General features: G+C 38.9%; 1 protein-coding gene across 1 annotated transcript in view; it reads left to right on the top strand.

The window, feature by feature from the left end:
* Xpc (DNA repair protein complementing XP-C cells homolog) overlaps positions 1-7990 on the top strand; it is a 30636-nt gene extending 22646 nt beyond the window's left edge. Inside the window, exons 8-9 of the mRNA XM_067088867.1 lie at positions 2903-3072; positions 6764-7990. Of these exons, the coding sequence (XP_066944968.1) occupies positions 2903-3072; positions 6764-7675 (1082 nt within the window). The 3' untranslated portion in view covers positions 7676-7990. The remainder of the gene's footprint in view (positions 1-2902; positions 3073-6763) is intronic.
* The last annotated feature ends 9141 nt before the right edge of the window (positions 7991-17131 follow it).

The raw sequence follows: 17131 nt of genomic DNA, 5'->3' as shown, positions 1-17131 counted from the left end.
CTGATAAGTAACAATGTATGTTAAGTAACAAAGAGCTTATACGGTAAACCCCCCAGACTAAGCAGGGCAGTGCGTACCACACCCCCTGTGAATAGCTAAAACTCACGAATACTTACAACCCTCTAAAAACACTTGGAACTGCCCTATTTTGATAGTTTAAACACAAAAAAACTAAAATTGCTTATACCTGAGTATTTTAATAGTTTTATCACAAAAAGTGTGTTTAATCATGAAAGTGATATGAAAATACAGTAATTATTGAATATTTCTCAGTGAAAAATACCTCGAATGTTGAATTTTCCACAGTAATGTGTATGTATGTTCCACAGAGAAATCTGTGAATAGGTGATTCCGCAAATAGTGAGACTGGGAATACAGGATGTTTACTGTATTACAGTTTGCTTTGACTGTTTGCTAGATACTTTAGTTAACTGCAATTCCATAGTTCATGACCTAATCTAACATGTACTTTACACTTAACATTTACTGTCTGTTTAGAGATTTATTATATCACATGAAAATTGTAGCACAGCAAGCAATAATAAGAATAATGTACTTAGTAAGTACAGAAGTCTATTTACCTGCATCTTGTTGTGCCTATATGTATGTTATAGACACAACGAGACTGCAGCTTAATAGACTTCTGTACTTACTAGTTATATTATTGTTATTATTTCTTGTTGTGCTACAATTTTTGATGTCCAGTAATACATTTTCAAATAAATCCCCAAACTTAAATTGTGAGTGTAAGGTGCATATTAGATTAAGTCATGAGCTATGCAGAATTGCAGTTAGCTGTAAGGTATCTAGCAAACATTGAAATGCATACTGCAATGTAGGCTCTTTGTTATTAACAGACACTGTTACTTATTGGGAAACCAGACCCCCAAAGCATCCGTTAAACTGAGGTACTACTGCATCGGTTGTTTTGCTTACAAATCAAATACTGTATCCTTATTTATCAGTACCTATGTGCGTATTACGCACAGAGATGATGGAAGGGGGCTTTGAAGATTCACAGGTGGAGTGGAATCACAAATCATCTTACTAACGATAAAGTTGCGAGAGTGGTCAAGGATTAAGATTTTTTGACATTTGGTCATGCAGTGACAAGGTGACGAAAGCATTTAGTTAAAAAAGTAATAGATATGGAGTTGCAAGATTGAGAACTGATAAGAAATCCTAGAAAATCATGGTAAAAGGGCGTAGATGAAGGCATGAAACAAAGACGAGACCAAAGATGGTCAAGAAAACTCATTTTGCATCTGACCCTCAAAGAGAAAAGTGAAGTTAAAAGTTTATGGTGATATTGATGGTTATTTTCACTCATTGTACTGTATCTTATGTTTTGTAGTTATGTTTTCTATTGTCTTCTGCTTCCTCATTAGTTCCTCGTTGGGCGAGTGGGTTCCGTTCTCAGCTAGCACTCTGCTGGACGCGAGTTCGAATCTCAGATCAGCCAATGAAGAATAAGAGGAATTTATTTCTGGTGATAGAAATTTATTTCTCGCTATAATGTGGTTCAGATTCCACAATAAGTTGTAGGTCCCGTTGCTAGGTAACCAATTGGTTCTTAGCCACGTAAAATAAATCTAATCCTTCCGCCAGCTCCTCTAGGAGAGCTGTTAATCAGCTCAGTGGTCTGGTTAAACTAAGGTATACTTACCTTTGCTTCCTCATTTTTGTCCTTAGATCAGTAGGAACCCCTGTCCAATTTGATCATTTGATTCATGGATAAGTGACCTTGACAAACTGTTTTGGATCAATGACCAGTTATTATTCTAAAATGCAAGTACAGGCAGTCCCGGGTTTACAATGGGAGTTCCGCTCTTAAGCCGCATCTTAACCCAAAAATCATCGTAAGCCAAAAAATCATCAAAAATTGTAGGAAAACCTTACTTTTAATCGTTTGGGTGTCTTGAAAACAACGTAATCTGCATTTTTATTGAGTTTTAATTTAAAAAAACTCCAAATTTTGACCATTCTGCCGTTTTGGAGCCATATTTCTTCTGTAGGATCAATGTCGTAACCCCGGGGTGTGTCGTAAACTGGGAAATAATTTTTGATGAATATATTTAGAGAGTGTCGTAAGCTCGGAACGTCGTAAGCTGAGCCTGTCGTAACCTGGGGACTGCCTGTAATTCACTGTCAAATAAGAAAAGGTGCAGGGTGGCTCAGGAAATCATGGAGATGAGGGTAGAAGTCGAGACCTAGACCTGATGGGAGTTCAGGAGAAAGAACACAAGACAGAGGAGTGCAGAGAGAACTTATTCTATAGGTCTGACTCCATAAAGGGAAAATCATATGTAAAAATGTTTATGGTGCTGAAATTTTTCTGATTAATGTAACCAAAGTCTTTTGGGATTTATCGTGGCCTTTAAAATCCTGAGAATATTATTAGTAATAAACAAAACATCCTGTAGGGAGGTAATGCCATCAGTGCACCTCAAGCAGGGCACTGCAGGCATTACTTACGGTTCTTTGCAGCGTCCCTTCGGCCCCTAGCTGCAATCCCTTTCGTTCCTTTGATTGTGTCTCTCTTCATAATCTCAATCTTCCATCTGACTTTCCACCCTCTCCTAACAATTGTTTCATAGTGCAACTGCGAGGTTTTCCTCCTGTTGCACCCTTAAACCTTTTCACTTTCAGTTTCTTATTCAGGGCTGAATGACCTTATAGGTCCCTGTGCTTTGCCCTTGGCCAAAATTTTATATTCCATTCCATTCCATAAAGGGAAAACTTGATGTAAAAATTATGTATAACGCTGAAGTCTTTCTGATTAATGTAACAAAATTCCCTGGAAATTTTTCATCAAGGCCTCTTAAACCCTGAGAATATTATTACTGTACAAATGAATAAGATAAACTAGTCCATAATATCTCATTCTTTTCCATCTTTTCAGTTGCTGGTCTGAATCGTATTGCCCGAAAGCTGAACATCGACTGTGCTTCTGCAATAACCGGATTCGACTTTCACTCTGGTTGGTCACACCCTGTGTACGAAGGCTTTGTGGTTTGTGAAGAGTACAAAGATGTCTTACTAGATGCGTGGAATCAGGGTAAAACCCTTGAAGTTTTAGCTTGCAGATGCTTAGTTACATCAGCTTTAATTGGTTTTTTGAGGTTTATCACTCTAGAGGGGCAGTGGACTGCAGTGATTAATACTGTTTTTATGATACAAAATGCATTTTTTTTTTGTGCAAAGCCATTAATCATATATGTTTCATTTATACTGACTCATGAGACTTGAATATACATTACCTTGTTCACTTTTTTCTGAGTCTTTAAACTATTAACAACATACGTACTGTAGTTTGTTACTTCCAGGATTATTTTCTACAATATTTCCCAGTTTTTTCATTATTTCCTCTGTCATTGTTGTAGCCTACCTCATTCCTTTTATTTCGTAGGTGTGAGTAATAAATTATGCCTTTTGGTCTTAGTGTTTTGATGGAGCTTGGCTTCTTTTTACATAGTCACTGTTATAAGTGGATTTTTGTAAACACCTTAATGTAACAGACCGCAACTTGACGGGGTTTGTATTTATCATCTACATTATTACAGTGCGTCCTTGACTTACGGTAGGGGATCCATTCCAGCGCCGCTCCATAAGTTGATTTCTTCTGTAAGTCAGTTTTTTGCCGTTAACGGCTCTTATGGCATCAAGTTACGGCGCTGTAAGCACCTTTAACTTGATGCCTATTCTTGCTGTTAGAGCCGTAACTTGTTGCAACATCAAGTTCTGGCGCTGTAAAATGCTGTTATTGGTGCTGAAAAGGTGCCAAAAGATCAAATCGTCATAAGTCGAGGACGCATTATTATTATTACTGTTATATTGTGTACTTGGCTACCTTTTTAGATTTCATACATTTTAAAATAAATCTCTTGAATTGAATGTTAAGTGTAAAATGCAGGTTAGGTTAGGTCAGGAATTATGTGGAATGGCTGTTAACCAAGATATCTGGAAAATGTTTGAGTGTGGGCTTTAATAGAGGATCTTTGTTACTTAGCAGAAAACCAGACCCCCCAATGTTTCTGTTAAGGTGAGGTGCTACTCTATATCATTTCTTGTTTTTTGTATTGCTTTAGTTTAGCTTTGTTACTGATTTCTTTTGGCTAAAAGCTAGCTTTATAACTTGCAGTAAGCATAAATTCAATTTTTGCTGTTATGTTAACCACCTGACAACGTCCGCTGGTTAGCTCACTAGTTCTTGGTTATGTGGTTTATCTTATCTAAAGTATTTTTACTTATTTCTCTACTGGAGTATTGCGCTCTCATTTTCTCATTTTACTTTGGTATATATTCTATTTATACTATTTTCTATGATGGTCGACTACAGTAATAAATTTCGGTGTTTTTTGCCAGCCATAGTGTTTTATGCAAACATTGTACCTAGCTATCTCATACTATGATTAGCCTGCTCTTCCAGAGAGTGTCTAAAATTCATGGAGTACGACTAATTTTCTTGGCCCAGGAACTAGTTTTTTCTGCTATGCACTCTCAGTTGTGGTCTTTTATTGACTCAAATCTCAGTGAAAATTGTTCTCCATCTGATGATTCCTTTCCCCTTCTGCTGACTCCTGGACCCTAAAAGATCCTTAATTCAACATGTGATTGCATGTGTGGACCCAGGTCGAATAGTAGCTGGTTAGATGGACCTTGTAGATGACTTTTTAACTGAATTTCACAGCTCTCCTTGTATTCTGTGGCTCCTCTTGAAATCTCGTTGCCACAACTGTAGGACATCCCTTAGCCAGGACGTAGTAGCTGACAATCTCCTTCACTGAATATCCCTCTTTCTGTACTCACCGTCAAAGCCTAACCTTTTTCGGTGCTAAGGGAGTTGGAAGACTGTTGACCATTCTTGGTATGCTTCTCTATGACCATCTTCTTCAGAACCTTACTCCCTTGGTACACTATCACCTTTATCATGTTCTGAGCAGTAGTAGAGACTGCAGCCATTCCAGGGTTTTGAGGAGTGGAGATGTTGGAGGATCTGTGACTGTTCCTTGCCACTTTATAGGGGCTGTGTTCCCTCAAGGAGGTCTCAGATAAAGGCTCCTCTTGTTTTTAAGGGGATAACCAGATCAGTATGTTTCCCCTCAATTCCTGTAAGAAGTCGGTAGGGGATACTCCTTAGTACAGTGCCTCCTCCTGGATGTATCGTTTTGGTGCTCAGATTCTTCCAGACTCACAGCCAGCCGTCTGCTTGCGAGTTAACTCGCAGAACATCGTAGGGTATCAGGAAGACTTGTCAAAGTAGTGGGTGATGTTATGATACCATATTGATAGATCTAGAGTGAAGACAGTTAAAGAATTTGAGATAAATAGTATCCTTCAAGGATCAGTGTTGACCCCTCTGCTGTTTAACAACGCAATGGATTAAGGTATAAAGGAGTGCAGAAAAAAATTCCTTTGATGGCTACTACCGCAGATGACCTGGTGTTGATAGCAGAATCTAATTGTAATACTGAATCTTTAATAGTTGTTTGGTGACAGTGTTATTGAATGTTTCTAACAAAGTTAATTGATATCTTCAAAGGTATTGAAATCGTGATTTGAGATGTAGTGAATGAATTCAATTAATAGAGTACTTGGTGGTTGCGAATTGTAGCCACGGTATCAATTGTATCGTGTAAGGTATACTTTCAGTGATAAAATTTAGAATATATATTATTCCTTACAACCTGAGCTACTGCATTCTAACTGATGAGTTAAAAGCTTAATTTTCCGCAAGAATCCACAAGAATGAGATTTTCATAAAAAACAGATTTCATCTGATAAAAATATCAGTTTTTGTCAGATACCCATTTTTAATGTCTTCTGAAGCTGAGAATACCAAAAGTTAATTTGACTGGTTTAGTGTGCCAATAAATTAAATTTTCTGGAGGACATAAGGTCCTTAAGATTATGGCTGATTTCCTGCTGGATTCGGATTTTATTTTGAGCTGTCCAGCTTCTCTAACTTTATCTTCCTCTGGTTTTTGCCACATATTCAATAAAAAATTGTTTGGGTGAGTCTAGTGAGAGTTGGGAAATGTGTTTTACTGGTCACGTGAAACTGATTTGTTTTAAGATTTTAGTTTGATGGAAAAGACATTATTATTATTATTATTATTATTATTATTATTATTATTATTATTATTATTATTGTAAATCAAAATCTCATAATAGCATGAGTCACTAAAATAGTGAAGAAACTCACAGTGGTATAGATGTAAATATATATTGCAAATATATATACAAATGAGAGCCTTTGAGGTCCTGCTCAAATCTCCTCAATTTGTACAAGCTCTTGATATATACAATGAACCCCCCGTATTTTCGGGGGGATGCGTACTGCACCCCCCCGCGAATAGCTAAAATCCGCAAATACTTGAAAACCCTCTAAAAACACTTAGAACTGCCCATTTTGATAGTTTAAACACAAGAAAAGCCCTGTAAAAATGCTTATACCAGAGTATTTTAGTAGTTTTATCACAAAAAGTGCATTTATTCATGAAAATGATATGAAAATACAGTAATTAGTGAATATTTCTCAGTGAAAAATACCGCGAATGGGCGCGTTTTCGGCGAATAATGGGTAGATGTGTTCCACAGAGAAACCCGCGAATCATGAGAACGCGAATACAGGGGTTTACTGTGTATATATACTGTATATATATTACACACACCATTGTGGATTTTATTATTATTATTATTATTATTATTATTATTATTATTATTATTATTATTATTATTATTATTATTATTATTATTACAGGACCAAGCTGAACAAGCGAAACGTGCAGAGGAAAAACGAGAGAAGAGAATCTACAACAACTGGAAGAAACTCATCCACGGAATGCTGGTGAGGGAACGCGTTCGGGAGAAGTACGGGAGCTACGAGGTGCCTGAAGACAAAGCCGAGGACGAGAGTGAAAGTGAAAATAAAGCCAAGGTTAAAAAAGTCAGAGCGAACGAAGAAAATAAAACCAAAGTCACGCAGGCGGACATTGATGCCGCTAGACCTCCACTTGTGACTCACAGTGTCAAAAACCTTCAGATTGACCTGACATCCAATGTTGTAGAAATGGCTAAAGCCAGCAGGAGGAGCACGATGAAAACGAAAAATGCACGCAAAGCAAAGCCAGCGAAAGAAAAAGCCAAAAGTTCACAGCTTCCTCTGGCCGGTGAAGGCTGTCTTGATGACAGTTCGGACGAAACTGACGAAGAAGAAAAGAAGGAGAAAATCAGAGCAATCTTACAGTGGGGAACAAAGTCTGGTAATGCTGCTTCAAATCTCAGTGACGATAGTGATTGTGAAGGTGACTCCAAACCTTCTTGTTCTAAGTTCGAATCTGCATTGAACACTTTTGTTAACAGTTCACATTTCAGTGCCGTAAAGAAACTGGGGAATCGCCAGAAAAAGAGGGGTCAAAGGTCAAGCTCTGATCTTGATGAGGAAAGTGATTCGGGCAGGAGCAGTCGCTCAACTACTCCTGAAGTTGATATGAAGGACGTATCAGACGTAGCACCTAGAAGGGTACCGAGGCGATCGGTGGCGCAAAAGACTGTTAAGTATGAAGAGAGCGACGAAGGTGACATCAGCCTTTGGGAAAGCGATGTTGAGGACAAGACTTTCGATCCTTTGAAAGTTAAGTCTGGTGGACTGAATTTAAGTGATAGTGACTGAGTACTGGAGTAAGTGAAAATTATGGAAGCCTAATTTAAATATTTTCTAGGAAATGTTTATTTTAATATCAATGCCATTCCATTCCCTTTATCAGGTGGACGTGTTGATTTCTACAGGTGTAGGAGAGCCAAAGAGAAACTGTAAAGAAATACAGTCTAACAATATTTCTAATGACAATTGTGTACCTGTGGTTGAATAGCTTAGACATGGTAATAATTATTTTATTTAAAAATTTAAAATTTTTGGGAAAAGCTTGTGTGGTTTGATGTAAAAAGTTATGTTTTAAGCTCTTTCACAAGTGAATAAATTTTTTTTATAAGGAATTTTCTCTTTGGTTTTGTACAATGGTCATAACCTAACTCAGATTCAAATGGATTAATTTAGGAGTAATATGTAAGTAACATGAAATATCGTAAAGAAAGTGTAAAGAGAAGTACAGGCAGTCCCCAGTTATCGGCGCGGGTTTCGTTACCGACAGCGTGATGATAACCAAAAATTGCTGATAACCGAAAATCTGCAATAACAGCACTTGTTGGCACCGATATCCAAGGATTGGCGCCCCTGTTAAGTGGGCATCGGCGCCGATAACTAGAGATCGGCACATATCGGCGCCGAAAATCCAGTTATGTACTTGTCGCTAGACAAGCGTTGTAAAACCGGATCACCAATAACCGAGGCTGCTCGAAGGGGAACCAGGTTGCAAGTGGACAAAAATATCAAGAAATTAGGACCAGAACTTGGGACCTGGTAGGTAGTTTAAGGCTTTCCTTGAGCTTACCTTCATCTGTTGAGCTCATATTGTGTCTGGAGTTCCACTGGGTAGTGTTGTTGGTCCACAACAGTTGTGGGTGTGGTAAAGTCTCCGCTTATGAGAAATTTGTTAATTTATTTTTCTTTTCTGATAACTTATCTCTTCTTTATGTGTATCATTTTACTTTCTGTTACCTCTTGCAAATAAACACGATATTCTCTGGAAGTGTGAATTTCCAGTCAATGGCCCTTGTGGGCTTGTTGCATATGAATAGGGTACACCTTCTGAATATTATTATTATTATTATTATTATTATTATTATTATTATTATTATTATTATTATAGGGGAAATACAAAACAGGGTAAGTGGGCATTATCACATACATACTGTTCTTCCTGGGGTTGTGCGAAGGATATTTCCAAGCCATCTCCGTTTCCCTTTCATCATTATCTCGTCAACATTTGAATCTCATAATTTCTGTTATGGTGTCGTTTCTAAGTAATATTCTTCATAAAACTATTCTGAAGTCAACAGTCTCTTTTATATATAATTTCATTATCGTACCAAGATTCCTGCCTGTATAGTAATACAGCTCTTACTAGACTTGCGTATTATCTTACTTTTGTATGCAATTTCAATCTATATATTTCCAAGTCTTTTTAAGCCTGCCATATTTTTTATGTGAATTTTTATTCTTGCACTAATTCTCATAACTGCTGTTTTCATTAGAATTATTTAGAGTCCCGTCTCTCTCTCGAGACACATATCCCCATAGCGGGGTAGTGCCATCATTTCATCTCATGTGTTGCCCTGTAGGCATTACTCTAGTCTTTTCGCAGCATCCCATAGGCCCCTAGCTGCAATCCCTTTCATTCCTTTTACTGTGCCTCCATTCATATTCTCTTCCATCTTACTTTCCTCTCTCTCCTAACAATTGTTTTATAGTGTAACTGCAAGGTTTTCCTCCTGTTCCACCGTTAAAGCCTTTTTACTCAATTTCCCTGTCAATGCTGAATAACCTCATTGGTCCCAGCACTTGGCCTTTGGCCTAAATTTTATTATTTGTGATGAATCTTACCTACTCTTAAAGTTAGTTTATACCTCAGCGCCAATAGGCGAGTCGGCATTCAAACAAAAGATCGAATGGCTGCCCAGGTGACTCTAAAACACCTGTTCTTCACCAGGTGTGTTTCGAATGTTTTAGCTCTTGCCAGAATTCTCCTTGCCGCCATTGTGTATAGGCGCATGTTGGTATTTCATGGCTGTTTACTGCTATCACGGTACTGTAGATTTATTTTTTCTAGGATGCCTCCACTGGAATCAAAACTATGAACGCCAGGTTCTGTAGGAATGATTACTGTGTCAGCAGGATGTTGATTTTTAGGAGACACACTGTTTACACTGGCTGCAATGGTATAAAGTGTGATCTTGATTATAGTGAAGAACTAGGAACCGCCCTCTCTCCCTCGGATGAAACACCCACGTCACCCATGGACCTATTGAAGGGGACTGATGGACTCTCAACCTCCTCACCCTCCCCAGTACCTCCGGTGGAAGATAGCTCCGTAGTGATGATCACCAGCCCTCGTGAGTCTTCCAACCCTATCTCTCCCCCCAAACCCCTGTTGTGGATGATGGCTGGTAGACAACAAGCAACTAGAAAAAGAAAGGAGCCTCGCGATTGCAGCATGGACCAAAGCCCAACAATCATGAATCATCTTGCCTGAAACCTGAGAAGAGACACCACGTTGTTATTCACTATTTGCGCTCATCAGTGCCATAGTAGAGAGAGTCAAATTTCTCACAGGCTCTGACCCTCTTTTTTCCCATGAACTCCCATGCAAACTTATACATAAAGTGGCTTAAATGACTACCTGCCTATTTCAACACCTTGATGTTCTTAAAGGTGAGAATTTTGCTAATAATATAAAAGTCTCAAGATACTGTATAAACTAATCTGGAACCCCTTCCCCAGGGGAACCTACTGACCATTCAGGGGTACAGGCGTAGGCTCCCCTTCTACCACCAGTGCCAGCCAACCTCCCACAGCGAGTGACTGCCCACCCCTGCTGGCCAACCCCTCACCCACCCAAATGATGAACTCATTCATTTCCCATCTTTGTGAGTCACCATGGATACATTAGATATACTGTAATTTCATGGAATATTTTTGGCCTCGAGTTGAACATTCCTCTCCTAAGCATGTTCTGCAGACTTCAAAGGCACCATTGCATTGCAAGAAATGTTCCTTTGGCCACATGACCTTGTCATTTGTGATTCAGTGCATGAAGACTTTTCAGAGCTTCTCGACTTGTTGATGCAAGTTACAGACCACGTTGTAGCTGGTCACCCAAAAGGGGGCCTTTCTTTCTTGTGGCACAAATCTATAGGCAATAAGTGAATGTGATGACCTATAGGAGTGATAGATTGTTTGGGCTTCAAGTGACAGTGGGGGACTCTAAGATCCTAATAATTAATGTTCTTATGCTTCAGGAAAATAACAATTTTGATCAATACTGCATGATCCTAGGTGAGTTACACAGTATTATTTATGATTCTATTTGTATAATTGGGGACTTTGATTCTCATCTCACAAAACAATTTTATAACGAACTTATTCGCTTCTGTCAAAATCACGCTCTTCAAATTAGTGATGTAATGTTCCTCCCCTTCTCTTCCCAAGCCTATGTATAAAATAGAACAGACACAATTACAATCTCCTGGCTAGACCACTGCATCGCGTCTCCGCATTTTCATGAATCAGTTGTGACCTGTGACATTTGCTACGATCACATCCCCTTACAGGTGTCAAACTGGGACTTTAAAACCCACCAGAAAACCAGATCCTTAAGTGTGACCTTGGAAAATAGGTTGTGGTCAACAGTTCAACTTGCATACGCCTTACTTTGCACTAACACAAAATGTAGAAATGACCACCACAGGAGAGAGATCTTAAAGAATTCTATCCGAATATATCAGCTATGCTTGCCTCCAGCAGGGATACCATTAGATTTCATCAAAGGAACACTCGTAGCATACCCGGCTGGCATGACTTGGTTAAAGATCTGTACACAACACACTCCAAGAGAAATGTATTTACTGTGGAGGCAAAATGGTAGTCTAGGGGAAGGACACTTTGAATTGCTAATGAAGCAGGCGAGAGTGCAGTTCAAACTTGCTCTTAAGCACTGCAGACTGAATGAAAAGCGACTAAAAGCAGATGCAATATCTAGAAAATTATAATCTGGAGATTACCCTCACCTTTGGAAAGACATTCAATCCCTAAATCCCAAAACTAAGAAGCTATCACAGGGAGCAGGAAAAACCGTTGGCGATGAGGCTACCGCAAGAATGTGGGGCGATCACCTCAGATATGTATAAACGATCAAGACCCCTGAAGGGATGTAGATTACCTCCTTACTGACAACATTCAATTTCATTTCACCGATCACATAAACGCCAGGTAACAGCAGCGACGCCATGAACAACTTACCCGATGATAAATCGCCCGGCTGTGATGGTCTTCCAGTAGAAGCCCTCAAATTCTGCCACCCAGTGATTTACATTTTGTTAGCTGCCTTATTCAATGCATGCATAATTCACCAGTTTCTCCCAGACTCCCTGTTCTTAGCTAAAGGATGCAGTTGACCATGGCAATTATCACCCGATTGCAATTACTACAACTGTGTCAAAGGTACTTGATTAGTTCCTCTAGTGAGACTTCTCCCTTTTCTACACACTACTGACAACCAGTTCGGCTTTAAAGCAAACCACTCAACTGACACCTGCATCTACATCCTGAAAGAATTGCTGAACTATTACCCATTGTCAGCCTCTCCTGTATTCCTGTTTTGTAGATATGAGGAAAGCATTTGACAGGGTAAACTACCTGAAGCTGCATAAAAGAAGCACACCCCTATATTTAACTGCATTGCTGGCTGTCCACACAGCAGTTGTGTCAAATGGGGTAACAAATTGTCATACAACTTCGATTCCCTAAACGGTCTCCGGCAAGGGGGCATTCTCTCTCCATACCTATTTAACATTTACACAGATGCCCTGAATTTCAAACTGAACTAACTTCCAATTGGATACTCTGTCAAAGAAGCAACAATAAACAACATCTGGTACGCCGACGATATGGTTCTAATTTCCCCATCAGTGCAAGGTCTCCAGCGACTAATCGACACTTGCCACAGATATCCAGAGGGATTTAATATCCTATACAACGAAACCAAGACCCAGCGTGTGTCGCTGCTCCCAAGATCGCTTAAACATATTGCAGAACCACAAATTTTCCTCTGAAACCGTTGTCCGGCATTCGTGCATGAATTTCCGTATTTGGGCCATGTCATCACGGACGACCTAAGAGGCAAAATGATTGCAAGGAGGGTTGCCATCTGTCACCGAAAAACGAAGGGACGAACTATAACCGAGAGGCCACGAGACATATCGTTGTTCACAATGACATTCTGAGACGCCTCACAAACACTCCCTGTTACCACTCTGCCACTCAGATGTTCATAGAAAACCACATGGATAATTTCAAAAATCATTGTGAGGCGAACAATGTCCAGTCTGATCACCCAGCTTGGAAACAGCAGCAACTGTCTTATACGATGCCTCCTAAGCAGTGAGGCAAGAAGATCTGAGTTGTGGTAAAGATGGGTTAATGAGGCATCTGAGTTACTGTATGTACTTATTCTCTATTTTTGTAATGTATTAAAGTGTCATCTGCAGAATCTGTTATTATTATTATTATTATTATTATTATTATTATTATTATATTGTATTACTATGTTTGTTATGATATCTTTTTTATTATTATTGCTGTATCATTAATGCTATTGTTATTATTGAGATTTATCTTTTTCACTTGTCGTATTTAGCCCTCCTGACCTGACTTCTCTAACCGCCTAAGGTCCGCAGCTGGAATTCAGTTGTATGCATTTTGTTTCTTATTGTTATCGTTTTTAATATTTGTACTACCATTCTGACTATTAGCACTGTCATTACCATTGTTAATTTACTATTTTTGCCACTGCTTCAGCAACTGTGTGGATATTGCCAATTATCATTTGGAGATCATAGCTACATAATCACTGTTTGCACTTCTAAATGGAAAGAGGGCATAGGAAAGAATTTATCGGAAACATTTGGTACTTATTACCAGTAAAGAGGAAAGTGAAAAAGCAAAAGAATATATTGTAATCGTATGATACTCAGGAGAAAAACCATCTTGAACAAACACGATCCTAAGTAAAGTAGAAGGAATGAGGGAGCCGTTGCAAAGATCAATGCTCCAAATACTACTACTACTAGAAAAGAGTGGCTGAAAGAAGAAATAGGTAAAGATTGGATATTGGAAATTCCTAATGATGATACCACAAGTACTGTAGAATAATAATTCGAGCAAAATTCTATGATATAAAGAATCATGCTAAAAGTGAAAAAACACTTGGAGTGCAGCACACCATTTTCATCTTCACGGCAGAAGTTGAACTTTGCAAAAACCGTACAAAATTTTGATGTTGCTCGTGCTGAAGCCAAACTATCTTTATTCATAGCAGAGCACTGTTCAATCAACACTTGTGATCACCTCCTTAACGTTGTGAAATCGTGCTTTCCTGAATACAAAACCGCAGCACAAATGGCAATGCACAGAACGAAATGTAGTTCCGTCCTCAAAAGTGTAACAATGCCACATTTTGTTACAACATTGAAAGATGATTTGAATGGTCGGAAATTCAGTTTATCGTTAGATGAATCTACGAACATTGCAGTTAACAAATACCTTGGCATTGCAATTGGACATTTTAGCGTTTCTGACAACAGAACTGTTTCTACTTTTCTGCATCTAGTACCGCTTACTGACTGTAATGCTGACAGTATTGTAAATGCCCTACAATTATATGATCTTGATTTACATGATCTTATCGGCACTGGAACTGACAACGATAAATAATGGAGTTTTTCAGAAATTGAAAAAAAGAACTTCCTTCCTTGGTGCTTATAAGATGTGTTTGCCATTCCATGCAATTGGCAGCGTCGCATGCAGGTGCTGAAACTTTACCAAGAAATCTCGAATATCTCATAAGTGAAACCTACAATTGGTTCTCAAGATCGTCATGTAGACAGCAGGCGTATGTTGACCTCTTTAAAGCTTTAAGAGGTGCGAAAGAAACGAACAGGATAAAGTTATTGCTGATTTATTGAGGACGCAGGCGGTTTATATAGAGGCGACACGCCGAGGAATACAATGAGAGCCAGGGTGACCTGAGGTCACTAACATTTGGCTATAAATACAATGAATAAATACACTCTGAGTTACAAAAATGGACAGTAATGAAGTTGAATACATTCTGATACATGAGCAAAAGAAACATATGCCATACAAGTTGGTATCAGGTAAATATTTACACATCAGTTTAAATGATTGGGTATGGCTGATCCTGCATGACCCGTTAGCCATCATAGAAAACCCGCTTAGCGGGGACATTACAAAGCTATCAATGATGGTCTAGAGCCACTCAAGACCATTCAGTCTTGTCAAACACGATGGTTGTATATTGCTTCAGCTGTGAAAAGAATTTGTGATCAGTGGGTAGAACTGAAAACTCATTTTGATACTGTTCGATTAACAGACAAAAGCTATGCATCGGAAATGCTTAAAGACATGTATTATGACGATACTAATCTAGTGTATATGCTGATTTTAAATTCAGTTTTCAGTGAAGTCCAAATGGTGAACAAAATTTTTTAATCTGGCAAGACTACTCCAAGATTTAATGCTTCTAACTGAAGCGTCAGTTCGAAGAGTTGTGCTTCCTTTTCAGAGAATCGATCCTTTTACTTGTGACTTGGAAGAATGCAAAGCTCCTAAGGTCCATCTTGGTTATGGCACGGAAAGAAGCTGGCAGAGGTGAATCTAAATTCAAACCAGGAAACGGTCCCAAATTTTTTATTGCTCTTATCACACAAATCAGACAAAGGTTGCCCGAAAATGTACATATTTTGACAAGCATATCCCTGTTCTCAGTTTCCCAGACTCTACCGGTTATTAAAGACACGATTACTCCATTACTTGAATCATTCAACCTCAATGAAGATGAAATAACAAAAAGTGAAATGCAACGGTCTAATATAATCTTAGTAAAACACGGGGATACAAAGGATATTGTCAAATTTTGGGCTGAAGTCTACAAGCATGAAGATGCATCTGATTCCTGCCCCTTTCAAGAACTTGCAGCATTTGCATTACCTATGCTAAGCTTGCCCCATTCAAATGCAGAAATTGAGCGGGTATTCAGTCAAATGAATTTAGTTAAGAATAAGCTAAGAAACAAATTAAGTACAGATACAGTTAATGCATTGCTACACATTCGCCATGGTCTCAAACGGATGTCAAAAACATGCTTCTCATATATGAGTTTCCAAATGACGTTTTGAAGTTGGTATGAGTGAGAAAATGCAAGATGGCGATCCTTCAACTTCATCGGCCCTACCAATAGACAATGAAGATGATAGCCTAGATTTAGTGCCAAATGACGCTGAATAGATTACTTCAAAGACAAGTTCTAACTGCATTTAGAATAAGGTTTTAAATACACAGCCTATATGTAATTTTTTGTGGATCTGAAGAATCGCCGAAGATGCACGTCTTTGTAAATAAATCCTACTGATGTCTTCCACGACGAATTCCATCGTATTAGGTAAGAACACACTATGCAGTTATCAGTTTTCATTATATTTGACACAAACTAATTGTATATTTACATGAAAATCAACTACAGTAAATCTATTGCATTCCTACTTTCAAAAGTCAGCCATTAACGAAAATTCATAGCCGAATTTTAGCCGTATCTGGCGGGCAATCTAGCCATGATTAGGAAGACCCTATCTGGAACCAGGAACTCCTACTTGACTGGCCAGAATGCAACAATATATATAGTAAGAATAGGGGTGGATTCGAGCAGCACCCATACCAGAAAGACGAAGAGGAACTCTCGAGACATCTGTCGAAAGAGGAAATAGGGAAGAATTCATCGGAAACATTTGGTACCTATTAACAGTAAAGAGGAAATGTAAACATTTGGTACCTATTAACAGTAAAGAGGAAATGTGAAAAAGCGAAAGAATATATAAAATAATCATATGATACCCAGGAGAAAATAGTCTTCAACAAACACGACCAGAGGTAAAGTAGAAGGAGGGAGGGAGGGAGCCGTTACAAAGGGGTAATGCTCCGAATACTACTACTATTACTAATGGCCGCCAAGTTTGTCTTGGAAGCAACGAGGACCCGTTAACTCGTGCCCCTTGTCTCCCGACTCGCGTGTCTACTGTGGTCATCTTGATTGTCGTGTCATCTTGATTGTCCCTCGTGTTGCATACAAAAGTTGCGGTTGTTGCGGTTGTTGTTGTTGTTTCAGATTTAGCTGACCAGCACGGGCTCTGCCCCAGAGTGTGGCGGGATCTTAAAACCCACAACACAGGGCCATGTTGATCATCCCTCTCCAACAACCAGTGCAGTACTAACGACAATTACACTCTCTCTCTCTCTCTCTCTCTCTCTCTCTCTCTCTCTCTCTCTCTCTCTCTCTCTCTCTCGTTGGAGTCTGTGGGAGAGAAATGGTCTGTTACGATGCATAAAGTGATTGTTGTTGTGGTTGTTTGTCGTCGGTACCAATTGGATTAGGTGATT

The sequence above is a fragment of the Macrobrachium rosenbergii genome, chromosome 45 (assembly GCF_040412425.1).
Source record: "Macrobrachium rosenbergii isolate ZJJX-2024 chromosome 45, ASM4041242v1, whole genome shotgun sequence".
In the NCBI taxonomy this organism is placed as follows: Eukaryota; Metazoa; Arthropoda; class Malacostraca; order Decapoda; family Palaemonidae; genus Macrobrachium; species Macrobrachium rosenbergii.
The sequence above is the reverse complement of the archived record's forward strand: the minus strand, read 5'-3'. Positions and strand labels throughout refer to the sequence as shown.